Source organism: Adiantum capillus-veneris, chromosome 8 (assembly GCF_014529385.1).
Source record: "Adiantum capillus-veneris isolate H3 chromosome 8, ASM1452938v2, whole genome shotgun sequence".
Lineage (NCBI taxonomy): Eukaryota > Viridiplantae > Streptophyta > Polypodiopsida > Polypodiales > Pteridaceae > Adiantum > Adiantum capillus-veneris.
Window position 1 is genome coordinate 131,138,088 of NC_140938.1, and position 13,919 is coordinate 131,152,006.

General features: G+C 43.3%; 1 protein-coding gene across 3 annotated transcripts in view; it reads left to right on the forward strand.

Moving 5' to 3' along the window:
* Positions 1 to 6,653: 6,653 nt before the first annotated feature.
* The window catches only part of LOC147452969 (aspartic proteinase 36-like), a 93,009-nt gene continuing 85,743 nt past the window's right edge, over positions 6,654 to 13,919 (forward strand). For 2 of the 3 annotated variants that reach the window (XM_086518517.1, XM_086518518.1), the window contains exon 1: positions 6,654 to 7,036. In XM_086518517.1, coding sequence (XP_086374643.1) covers positions 6,792 to 7,036 — 245 coding nt within the window. In that variant the 5' untranslated portion in view covers positions 6,654 to 6,791. Of the gene's footprint in view, positions 7,050 to 13,919 lie in introns of all 3 variants that reach the window. The other variant, XM_086518519.1, reaches the window with a different exon arrangement.

A 13,919-nucleotide genomic window follows, 5' to 3' on the forward strand; every position in this document is an offset into this window, starting at 1 on the left:
TATGCGGAGCCGGTCCCCCCTCCAATAGACATTCGTATTATAGTTTCTCCCATCAAGAGAGACTTGGTACAATAAATCTTTGTGTTCCTTGTGACCTAGGTGATGCAATGAAGATGGAAAGCTTCATGCATCATGAGCATAACATAAACTTTGTAGAAAGCATTAACTATCTCAAGCCTCAAACACCTTCGAAGGTGGAGAGAGCTAGCGGGGAATGAGGGTAGGGAAGAGGAAGAAGAAACATTCCATAGGAGAAAGAAATAGTTCTTCACTTATCATCACTCTTCTTGCTAGCATACATAATAGCATAGTAACGAAGGTGGATAAGATGGAAAGCTTAAGCATTGAAGCATGGCTCTTGGTTGGATTTGCATTCCATAGCCAAGAGTGTTGGTGTAGGCTCTCAACTTCTCAACAAGCTTGGAGAAGGAGATGGAGTTCCTCTACTTTCACCAAGTGAGAATACTAAAAGAAAATGAATGTGAGAGGTGTATACCCCCCAAGCATACACCTTGCTTGCTTTGGGTGAGTCCTCCTTTTTGCTCAAGCCTCAAGCTCATTGGACCCCTCTCCCCCTAGCCAATCATTTGCACCATACATTTCAAGTGGGTAGTCTTTGGACAAGTGTCCTCCTTACCCCTTAGAGAGAGAGAGAGAGAGAGAGAGAGAGAGAGAGAGAGAGAGAGAGAGAGCTTGAAAATATCTAGATATTTTCTGAATTAAACTAGAAGCTCATTAGACCTCTTTATCCCAACCAATAGGAATCAATCACACCATGTGGCTAAGAATAGGGAGAGTCTGACATGTGTCCCATGTGCCTCTTGAGAAAGGGGGTGCCCTTTCGGTCAGTGGGAGGTTAAGTCAAAGATTCCCCTAACTTTGGAGCTTTCCCCCTCCTTTGTAGGGTCTCTTTTTTACTCAAGCACCTTACCCCCCATGCATGGGAAGCTTCTCAAGCACCTTCTCCATCAAGCACGACAAGCACCTCAAGCACCTTAGTGAGCAAGCACCTCAAGCTTAGGTTTGGTTCCCACCTCAAGCTCAGCCCCAGCTTGCCTAAGGTCAAAGGACTTTTAACACTAACCATTGGAGGTCTTTAATGAAGCTAACCCTAAGGTCTTTTAAGCTCCATTAACTAGACTTGCTCTTTGATGGACCCATCTATCATTTGGACCCCTTTTACCATTGGCCCCGTGTTGAAATAGATCCGTAAGCACATATCTATTTTCTAACCCTTGTTCCCGTTTATTATCCCACATTAAATTATCAGTTTAATATGAGAAAAAGTATTTGGGTTGGTTAGATATTAGATTTTATGACACACAATGCTTCAAAGTTGGTGAAATATTGTAGAGGACTTGCATTGTAGTGGAACCAAGGGCAAGATCCATCATAAAAGAAGCTCAGTTCCCACATTTGTTTCCTAGCAGTAGATCTAGTTCAAAAGCTATAGAGTGGCGATCTGTAGTGGACTCTCTGTCAATGTGGATTGATTGTCATATCATCAGAAGTCAGTGTCCACTCAGGTACCCTTTCCAGTAGGTGGTTACTATTGGGATGCACAGGTAATTGGCACAGCTCTTGATCATGAAAGGTAGCCGACTTCCACTGTTGAATCATTTCCCTGGCTCCTACATATAGCCTTTGGAAGCGTTCCAGATTTGAGATAAGAGTGTCATCCTCCAAATACTGTCTAGTAATAGGAGCTTGCTGATGTCTTAATCTCTTATTCAGTGTGATGAGCTGTAAAGAGTGTTGCACATCAGCCTTGAAGGATGCACCACAGCCTTGGCTTTTCCTTTCATTTTTGGCCCTTTAGATGCTTATTCACTTTGATCAATCTAGGACTTTCTTCAGAACCCAGATTCCATAAGTGGCCAACAAGAGAAGAATGTGCAAAAAAATGCAAAATTGACTCAAGAATTGAAGCCCATCTCCATATCAACCATAACACATCAAATATGAATCACACAAGGAAGGGGTGAGCATCATCAACTACGAAACAATTTGAGAGCTAAAGGACCAACCTTGAAGAAAAACCTGAAGACCACCCTAATGACTAGATTGCACATCGTCGTGTCAAGGGACGACATGAAATAGGAAGGGGGTAATGCTAGCTAAATACAATATACGAGCACCCACCTAGTCGAACACCTAATTGGACACCACATTTTTAATGAATTTGTACTCTGTTATATTTTTCGAGCTAATGTAGCTACATTGTGTGTAAATCCTAATTCTAGAGTAGCATATTGCTTCCCTGAGTTGTAATTCTGTCATGATATGTGTAAAGGCCCATGTGAGCTGGTCACATGCCATTTAGAAAGCCCTAGGTATAAAAGTCAATAACCTTAATGTGAAAAGAGGCTAAACTTTTGGAGAAGAGAGATCTGCTATACGTACTTTCAAGCAACCAATGTGCTCCAACTTGTAATTATCATAACTAATGATCGGGTAACGTTTTCAATTTTGAAACTTGCATTGTGTTCCTCTTTTTTTTCTCTGTCAATTAAGTGTAGGCATTTTTAATTTTATTGTGCTTTGCGAATACGCATAATTTTTAGATTTGAATGATTAAATCATAATTTTTTGATGTTTTGACCATGGGAGAGTGTTATTAGACCTTAGGGCGACCTGTTTGGGCTGTTATGTTGCAATTTTTGTGACTTGGGTCATGATGGATTGCGATTTATGTTATGCGACGAGACTTTGTAGACTTGTCCCTTTAGGCCTAGTGAAGCTTTCCTTAAAGTTTCATGACTATCCGAATTCATTTGGTCAACGAAATGGTGTGATGACCTAGAGCGGTGAGAAAGGACATTGGTGGATTTTATGATCATCGAGTGGTGGTTTTCTTGTTGAATTGATATGTTTGCTTAGGTTCACTTTTTGAGGACTAACAAACTTAAAGAGCCTTTGTGGCCCATCCGAGTCGCTTCCCTGATTGTTGACATTATGTTAGTGCCAAATATGTATGCTACAAACGTCCGTCGCGGTGATCCGCTAACACTTGGCACTGTGGTGCTGTCACGAAAGCACATAAAGTTCTTGATGAGCTTTCTCGTTAAAATTTTATCTCTTGGAACACGTAACCACTGCCCAACATGATTGTGGAAAGGAAGATGTGGGTTGTTTTAGCCAAATGCAAAGGGAAGAAATTCATGATAAGGTCATGCGATGTTAAAGAAAGATGCTATGCTTGTAAATGCTTTGGTCATTATGTATGTCAAATGTGGTGCACTTACAAAAGTATGTATAGTTCTTGATGAGTTTTTTGTTCAAAATGTTCTCTTTGAACATGTCCATCGTAGGAGATGCCCAACATGGTTATGGAAAGGAAGCTTTGGGTTTTTTAAACCAAATGTGATGGGAAGGCCTTTCACCAAATGCAATTGCCTATGCTTCCACCTTGAAGGCATGTGGCCTTATCCAAGACATTCACATGGGCAAGAGGATTCATGATGTCATTTCCATTGCTGTGATATCGATCCCTCTCGTTAAGGGTCAAACTGGTCTTATTTCATAGAGCTATTACACAACATATTTTTGAGCTATTGGGCTATTGTGGGCAAAGCCACCTGGACTCCGTAGAGCCAGAGTGCGTTGTTGCTTTCAAAGTTACTTGGAGGCCACTTGTTGGTCCTTTGTGCGGGGCTTCATCCCCTTTTATGTACGCCATTTGCGGAGTGATATGTACAAACTAGAGTGCTCCTAATCACACTTTGTTTTCGATTATAGAGCCATGTGTTGGCTCTGTGAGTTGAGTCTACGAGATCCTCTCTTGTCCCATACTTATATTGTAATCAAATTTCAGGTGTTGCCGATATTATAGACCCGACCAAGCACTGATGCACAGTTAGCATGGGCTGGTGCATTGATTGCGGATATGTCCAATAGGGACATGGCTAGGAAGCTATAGGCTATTTTCACCAGATGCCAAGAGATGGAATCTCTCCAAATATAATCACCTACACTTGCATCTTGAAGGCATGTGGCGTTACACTAGATGCTGATATGGGCAAAAGAATTCACGATGATATTTTTAGTCAGGGGGTGTTGTCGCAAACTTGCAACACCTCTTGGCAAGGCATGCCCTCAACAACTTGGAAACTTCCTGCACCAGCAGTTGCCCAAGCCTCCTAGATGATGACCTCCAACCATCTGTGAACTGTCCCAACCCTGGCGCAGAACTCCTGAAGGGAGAAGACTGACGTGCTATAAACCGGTTTCTAAATGTACTTCCTTCTCAAATGTGGATGTTAAAATTTACAATAAATTCTCAAAGTGAATATTCAGGTTCTTTTTAGTGTCTCCAATGACAGATGAATAATCAAAGATTTGCAAATGGAGCTTGAGCATGAGGCTAAGTTGATTGAAGAGGAAGAACAGAAAAGCAATAGTGATGGAAGACATGATAGCAGAAGTGAATGCGATAGTTGAGCAAAAGCTACAGAAGAGATCACGATGGAGATTGTAATAGACATGATCGACACAATGATGGAGATCGTGGTAGACAACATCATGGCAGTGGTGGTGATGGTAGACATGATAGCAGAAGTGAACGTGACAATTGGCACGATGGCAGAATTCTTGGAAGCGATGATGATGGAGATTGCATTAGGCATGATCGACACCATGATGAAGATCAATGTGAGACAAGGTAGGAAAGATGGAGAGACCATGCCAGGAAAGATTAATATAGAAGGGATTGTAGCCATAGGGATGGTGATTGAAGGATTCAAGAGAGCATAATGATCGCATGGATAGATACAAAGGATATGCTAACAATGATGATGCTGATAAATGCAAAGACCGAAGTAGGAGGGATTGACATGATAGCTTCTTCAAAAAGGCACCATTCATAGGAACTTGAGCAAGCTTTATTTGTGGTTTAATAGTAATAACAACCTTTGTCCCCATTCCTACCCGCAAATAGGCTCAACCATGGGTGCATTGCTCACCTGTTGCCTCCAGCTCGACAACATTGCAAGGTCCGTTATCTGCATCCAATTCTCCATGCGTATGCATTTGCTTGGTCCAACACATAAAGCCTACGACTTTCGTTTCTTATAATTTTTGGAGAGACCACAATGCCAACTCTCCACCATACTTTTGTATGGCATTTCTGCATGACGTGCATTGTATAATTAACATTTTCACTTTGTGACGTTTAACTATTCACATAGGTTTTATGTAGCTTGACACAAACATTTGTTCTCCGGCTTGGACAATTGGACAACACCCGTACACGATTATCAGGTTGGTAGTGCAATTTAATTTTTATAGTATGTTGATAGTTTTTGTATTTTTTGAGCGTCGATGCTTCTTCTAATTTTAGTTCAGCTACATGTTTTCCTCACTAGTACATGCTCAATCTCTATTATCATATCTATAGATGCATCTAATATATTAAATAGCTGCATACTTCTTTTCTCATAGTTGGGCAATTCAACCTATGTATTGCAATACTCAATGCACTCTGTACATATTTACTTTGTTTCTAGGTGTCCTTGTTTGGCAAAGCATTTGCAGGCCAACATGCTCCTCTGCATAACCATTCTTTAGCATGAGGACAACCCTTTATCCCAGCGTTTTCCTTCTCATATATGTTTTGCACGTGGTTCTATAATAGACAACCAAGACAACTATCTCTCTCTCTCTCTCTCTCTCTCTCTCTCTCTCTCTCTCTCTCTCTCTCATAACAGGTCTTGAGTTCAACTCTCACTCGTCGGATAGATCTTAAAGGTCTCTTGGGATAGTTTCCTACGACGTTAAAATTCTCTTCTTCTTCTTCTTCTTCTCTCTCTCTCTCTCTCTCTCTCACACACACACACACACACACACACAAGGACACTACCCTTGATTTAGAGTAAGATGGGTCCCCGGTCTAAAGACTAAATGGCCAATATTACCAGGATGAATGGAAATCTGGAAACAACTACCAAAGTAGGTCAAGGTTTAAGCATAATGATTAAGCTGCAACTCTTTGCTCAATTCAATCACCCCCTTTAGTAGCCCTTTGTTGTATACTTGACCTTATGGAACACAACTTGCTTCTTTCCAATGCTCATCAAGTCCCAAGCTAAGCTATTGTTGTTGCCTATCAAATGGTTCTACTCATCCGCTCGTGTTCCATAACAAAAGCTGATGTGATAGCAATCACAACCAACTAAGCAAGTAACCAACTGCACTCCAAAATCTATCAGAACACACATTGACGGTGTTAGTAAAGAAAAGCAATGCCGAATCCCGATTTTCAACCATAAATTCCCTCTTAAATTGAGGTGTCATTTAGTGACGAGGCCGCCCTCATGACTAAAGAACACGGGGTCTTAAATGACTCCCCAGTGATGGGATCCACATAGGAGAAGTCCAGGCACAAAAGCAAAGAAGCACGATGCCGTCCGATCTGGAAAAAGTAAACTCGAGCAAAATTTGTCGGGCAAGCATAAGTAAATGTAAACACATTCACTTTTCAATGAAATGCTCACGCGCCATGATACCCGTCTGAGTTCGAATTTTGGGGGGGGGGAGAGGGGACTTGCCGCCCATTTTTTTTTCATACCGTTTGATCTCCTCGAGATCAACGCCCTCGACTGTCCGCTGTCGATCCCATGACGCGTCTTCACTAAAGACCCAGGCTAGGCGACGTGTGTGTGTGTCAGCATTGACGGGTGGCACTTCAAAATAAGAAAATGTGAGGCGGCGACTTACACAAGTGCCAAGGTGGCGTTCGCTGCTGAAGGCCTGAAGCTTCCTGCGCCTCGGTTCTATCTGCGCGTTCAGCTCCAATGGCCTCCTGCATGTTAGCTTTAGGGTTCTTGATGAAGCTTCTGTTTGCTGCAAGCGTCTCTGCATCATCATATTTGCGATTGCAGCACAAGTATACTGAGCTTGCCGGCTCTTCCAAACACGGCCCCATGACAAGTTCTCACTTCGAACACGTGCACTCCCATGATGTCCTGCGGCAACGCCGCCATCTTCTTGGAGCCACCGCCTTTCCTCTTGGAGGTTCTGCAGACCCCACGACAGCAGGGTATAATGATCAGGTTTTCTCTGTTGGTGCATTACGAAGTTTGATTGGTGCTTGCATAGGTATGTGTGTAGCAATGTGTATGTTTGTAGATTGACCTTGACACCTCCCACTTTTATAGATGTACCCTTGCTCGTGCGTGTGTGTGTGTGGTCTAGATCTAGGTTAATGATCACTTGTCATTCCAGGACCATTTTGACGGTTGGATGATATCCCTGGACCTGTGTTTGATGATTATAGAGAATGCTTGGATGATATTCCTCAATCCATTCTGCAAAGTTTGTGTGAACTAATTGTTCATATGTATAATGCTTGCATAAACTGCATCAAGGACCTGTTTGCATGCCATCTTAGTAAGCATACATGCTGAATAACTAGTGACTATTGTCATGCTTTCGTAAGTATATATAAATTACTTTTCCCTAAGAGAGGGGCATGTAGTAACTTGATGACGTGGGGTGGTCACTGATGCGCACATCCTGTGGGCTCCACATACGTGGCCCTCTGCAAGGACAATTTTATGAACAACGGGTTGTATGTACTAGGGATGGTTGTTGAGGTGGTGGCAAAGCAGCAATGCAAATGCTTTTTTAGCCTCTACTTAAAACAAATTTGAACTCTATGGCCCTTTTGCGTCATTATGATGAGTTCTGACTGAAATCTGATGGTCATGCTGTGTGCAACCAGAAGATATGCATCTACTTAAGTGCCTGGACATGCACGGTCTGCAAACAAACTCACAAAAGTGCCATAACACTTCCTAATCTTGGTTGACTGAACTGAACTGAACCGAACCCATGTCATGAAGTAGCTTGTCCACGTACATAGAGGGTTAGATGTGCACGTGACATCCCCTCCTTTTCAAAGTAAGGTACAGTACCAAACTGTATGGGGTTGAGGGAGATCGCCAATAGCGGTTGGAATTCTGGAAAGGACTCTTCGCCGGCCACTCTGATGCGTGGTTCATGTGATACTTGAACTTCATAAAGGTCTGCAACGCTTGCTTCTTTGGGCCGCGTCGAAAGCGACAAAGTCTTCTGTGGCTCCTTTAATGCTTCAACTTCGTCTATAGTCATGCGTCTACCTTCTTCAAGAATCTCCGAGAATGAAAATTCCTGAAACCACTTTAACATAAAAACATGAACATACCCATTCCATGTAAAGTGACTGGAAAAATTCTAGTCTTTTGAAAAGACTGTGCATGCAATGTAGATGAACATATAGATGGAGTGCCAAACCGTTCATCAAACACACGCACACAATGGGGTCGAATCGTGACTTTTTGATCTAAATCTATCAAGTGTGGCAATCGGACCAGTGCTAATGGAAGACGGACGGGTAGTAGCTTATGAAAGCCGGAGAAGACTATGCAAGTCTATGAGAAAGCACTCTGGGCGTGATTCATGCGCTTTCTAGTTGGAAGCACTACCTTTTAGGTGCTGTTTTTGTTGTCTAAATAGACCATCAGATCTTGCGATACTTCTTGACACAGTCAAAGCTATTTGAAAAGCATATGCGATGGGCAAACATTCTTTCTATGTTCCACTTCTAGATTATGCACGTGGAAGGCAAGAAGAATGTTGTGGCTGATGCGTTATCAAGAAAGCCACAAATTTCAGCTGTGTCAATTCCTTATCATCATGAACTTGATGACATGAAGGAACAATATGCTACCGATGAAGATTTTGCAAGGATTTTTGAACAATTGCAAGAGGGGCAACATCATGAGCACTAACTCCTCAGAGATGATTTTATGATGATGCATGACAGACTTTGTGTCACTAGACCATTGCGACAAAGTCATGGAAGAGAGTTATGTCTCACCGTTTGCAAGGCATCTTGGTATTGATGTGACAGTTAAAGCGGTAGAGACGTTCTTCTGTTGGCCTACCTTGAGGAGAGATCCTTTGTGCGAGCACGCATGATTTGCCAAAAGTTCAGGTTTGACAGGCAAAAGGCACCAAGGTTGCTACAACCACTGCTGATTCCGGATAAGCCATGGAAAAGCGCTATAGACTTTATCTTTGATCTTCCAAGAACCCCAACAAGGAATGATAGTATATGGACTATTATCTGCAGCTTCAACAAGTAGGCCCGTTTTATCCTTGTTAGGAAGAGGATAAAATCTAATCAGATGGAACGCTTGTTCATGTACAATGTGTGTAAATACCATGATATGCCACAATTTGATTGTCAGTGATCGTGATCCTTGCATGACAAGTTTGTTATGGAGAGGATTGTTTGAGAACATGGGCACTACACTCAAGTTCTCGTCTTTCTTTCATCCACAAATTGATGGGCAGGCAGAAGAGGCTATTTCTATTGTCTTGGATTTGTTGAAATGCTATGTGTTAGATAATAAGGGCAAGTGGAAACAGTATTTGCCTATGCTTGAGTATGCGTACAATAATACGGTGCATTTGTCGACTGGCAAGGCACCTCTCGAGATTGTTGAAGGTGGCAAAAAAGTTCCTCCCATTTTAAGATCTCGATATGTTGAGAACATGGATGAAATGTACAAGAAAATTAAAGTTGCCTTGGAAAATACTCGGGCAAAACAGAAAAAGGCTGCTGATCGTCACCGTCGTGAATTACTGTTATCACCTGGTGATTGGGTTCTATTAAGGTTCGAAAATGCAAGGTTAAAGAAGATGAAGGGCAAGGAACGGCTGTTTCCTAAGCTCAGCACGTGTTGCTATGCGCCTTTTCAAGTGCTTGACAAGATCAACGATGTGGCTTACAGGCTGAAATTGCCTGATGCGTGGAAGATTCATAATGCGTTTCACGTGAGTCTTCTAAGACCCTTCGTGGGTGATGTGCCAGAAGATATGCTAGATGAGGATCAACCAGAAGTTGAGGAACTTGATGAGATCCTGGTACCTGAGCAAGTTTTGGCACATAAGGACATAAAAGTTAAAAGGACAGGTTGCAAGACGCTAGGATGGAAGAGCATGAACTGCCAGAGTAACCAAATGTTTTACAGCTTTACCTTGAAGCCTTTGGGTTACAGCCTACGTATGCCCCAACCCAACGTGTGCAAAGGAGGGGTAATGATAGAGCTAGCACATCAAATGTACATATGAATTCGGTGTAATAGATGGAAATGACAAAAGTATGAAGGTCTCATTAAGTCATTTGTATCTATGTGTTACCTCCTTTTCTTGTGGATACATGCGACGATAAAAGAGTGCTAACAACAGAAGATCATCAGTGGCGTGTATTTATGGTGTGCAATCGAAAACGTTTGCAATTTCAAGAGGGGAGTATGTCACGAGGACGTGGCAACTGCTAACCTTAGTTGTTGGTTTCTTTCCAATGATTTTTGTTTAATTTTTGAGACCCTCTTTTTGAAGTTGCAAATGGTCCGACATTGTTGGCCAATGTGAACGGTAGTTTCACCCGCAGACGGGAAGTTGGTCGGCATTGGAATTCGTATAGTAAAAGGATGTCTAGGCTCAGTTCAAGATCATGTAGGTCGCCCCGTCGCACTCAGCAAGTTGGTGGATACTAGGAAGTGAACTCAATAAAGGCATAGTGCCAAGGTGTTTAAAGTATAAAGAAATATCGAAAGGGGCACCGATTTTGGGGCCTGGTTGTCGGAGTTTGCTCGGAGCATTCTAGCTTCCGAGCTGTGTGTGTGCTTTAAGTGTTAATTCCCGTCACAGGTTACCTTTCCAAAGTGCTCTCTGTGTGTGTCTAAATTAATGAATTTCGGGTGAAAGTCAAAGTCCACCGCCCTACGGGCCGGTTTCACACACTGACCCATTGCCCTTTGTGAGTTGGTTCACACCGACCTTTGTGGACCTATGCAGACGCCTTTCCTCGGCAAGGCTCTCTATTTCATTTGGTTGGTGGATGATTTTAGCCGCTTTACTTGATAATACTCGCTACAGCACAAGTATGAGGCATTTGGCCTCTTCAAGAATTGGCGTTCTCATATGGAGAAGGAAAGCAATCAAGTGTTAAGGACTATTTGATTGGACATAGACGGGCAATTTACCGCCAAAGCTTTCATTCAGTTTTGTGCGGACAATGGCATCAAGCGAGGGCTTGCGAATACTAGACCACCTTCAAAGAATAAAGTTGTGGAGTGGAAGAATAGGACAGTGGTAGAAATGGTATGGACCATGGGTGAGCATCAAGACTTGCTAGAGTCTTTATGGACAGACAGTTGCGATGGCAGTTTTGTACCATAAACCCATCTCCAACCTCTTCAGTTCCTGGGAAAGACCCCGTACAAAGCCTATTTTGGTAAGAAGTGCGACGTCTCCCAAGTCTAGGAGAATATATTTTTTCGGCTACAACCCTCTTCCCGAGGGATATTGATTCTATGGTCTAGAGAGGAAGGATGTTGTACTAAGCTGTGATGTTGTCTTCGACGAGTTCTTACCTTCAAAGGGGGCTACCTCTCCCAAGGCTTCCATGATGACCCTTGATTTGCCGATACTTGGAGACCCATATTTGGTTTTACCTCTTGATAAACCGAGTTCTCATCATAGTGCAGAGGTAGAGCCATATATACCAGTAGATCCTCCTTTGGGGAGCAAGTCAGACAAGTACCGAAGTGGCTATTGGAGACTTTGCGACATTCAGAAACGCAAATTCTCGACTCGATTGGCGTAAAGCTAGTACTACGTGACGGTCTCAGCGACTTCGACTTGCTGAGGCAGATGGGACTTTATTTCAGGTGAACTATGCTTTGATGTCGACTCTGATCAAGGACAAAGATCGTTTGACAGTTGAGGAGGGGATTTCACAACCGAATTGGAAGTTGGCCATGCAAAAAGAACTTGATTCCATAAAAAAGAACAACACTTGGGAGATTATTCCGCCGCCTGCCAAGCGGAAGGTGATTGGTGTCAAATGGGTCTACAGGACCAAGTACAAATGTGTTCTTTGGACAAGCACAAGGCAAGACTAGCTGCCAAGGGCTACTCTTAGAAACCTGTTGTGGACTATGACAAGACCTTTGCACTGACTGCATGGCAACCATTCGAATAGTTTTTTCCCTTTCTGCCTTATTCGGATGGCCGGTTTTCCTAATGAATGTTGTTTCGGCATTTCTCAATGATGACTTAGAGGAGGAAGTGTTTGTGGAGCAACCTCCAGGGTTCGAGGATCCACACTCCCTGTTGATATCTTCACCAAGCCTCTTCCACAGCCTTCATTATCCTCACATGCCAGCTCCCTTGGACGTGTTTCCCGTCATAGAGTTGAGAGGGGTGTTAGAGTTCAGATTTTTGTCTAGTGGTGGCTCGAGCATCTCCCAAGAGAAGATTAGAGAGTTAGGGCTGTTTTGTGGATGTGCGCGGCCATATTTGAGGGAGACGTTCTTGTTCTGTTAGACTTACACCATTCTGCTGCTTCATATAGGTCTAGGGCATACTTGTACGGCTAGTATGTCTCTGGGTTGGCCACCCATAGTATGGGTTGTACCTGGTCCGCCCGCCCGAGTATGGGGCTGGCTGTCCACCTTGTCCTGGTGCCCTCATATATATTACTTTTCTTGTTGGGTCGTCGGAGATTTTATTTGGCATTGCCCTACCTCCCCTTGGGCACCTATTTATGGGGGCAGGGGGGTACCCACCTCCCTCTCATCTGGTTATTGTGTATTGGGTCTTCTACTCATGGTAGTAATGGGGGGCTGATCGCCCCCTCTTCACCATATCTTGCATTTGTGGTCTCTCTCTCTCTCTCTCTCTCTCTCTCTCTCTCTCTCTCTCTCTCTCTCTCTCTCTCATGGTAGATTGGTTATGCCATTTCCCTCTTGAATAACAGGTCTTGAGTTCAACTCCTCGTCAGCTAGATCTTTGAGGTCTCTTGGGATAGTTTCCTACGAGTTAAAACTGTCTTCTTCTCGGGAGTATGTGTGTGCGCACTAATAAAAAGAGGAAAATGGTATAACCTTTCTATCACCCAAGTGTGGTAGATTGGTTATGCCATTTCCCTCTTGAATAACAGGATTTGAGTTCAACTCCTCGTCGGCTAGATCTTTAAGGTCTCTTGGGATAGTTTCCTACGATGTTAAAACTCTCCTCTCTCGGGTGTGTGTGTGTGTGCGCGCATGTGCGCTAATAAAAAGAGGAAAATGGTATAAACTTTTTATCACCGAAGTGTGGTAGATTGGTTATGCCATTTCCCTCTTGAATAACAGGTCTTTGAGTTAACTTCTCGTCGGCTAGATCTTTAAGGTCTCTTGGGATAGTTTCCTACGACGTTAAAACTCTCTTCTCGGGTGTGTGGGTTGGGGGGGGGGGGGGGGGCGTGTACTAATAAAAAGAGGAAAATGGTATAACCTAGATTGGTTATGCCATTTCCCTCTTGAATAACAGGTCTTGAGTTCAACTCCTCGTCGGCTAGATCTTTAAGGTCTCTTGGGATAGTTTCCTACGACGTTAAAACTCTCCGTCTCTCTCTCTCTCTCTCTCTCTCTCTCTCTCTCTCTCTCTCTCACGCTTCCGCACACGCGCACTCACATGTTCTTGGGGATGCACTCCATGGTGTTGCTCACCCGGTAGGTTGGCATGAGGTGGGACCCCCGTTCCTAGGGGTTTCGGGGTCAGAGTCTCGAGTGTTTTGCAGTTCTGCTACTAAATATGTGTGTCGGGTTACATTAGTGAGTTTACATATTTATTAGCATTTTTTGCCATTTATTAGGATCGTGGGGTTTAGCAGTAGGTAGGGCAATTTGCAACCCATCCCCTTGTACTTTTGGCATGTTGAGTGCAAAGATCCAGCGTTTTGGGCTACACCCTCTCTCTAGGGGTTCGGTGTTTCTCTCCATCTCTCTCTCTCTCTCTCTCTCTCTGTCTACCGTTCTCCTCTTGCGATCTCCCTCTCTCTTGCTAGCGCTTTCCTTGCCTTATAGTATGTACACCCTCTCGGT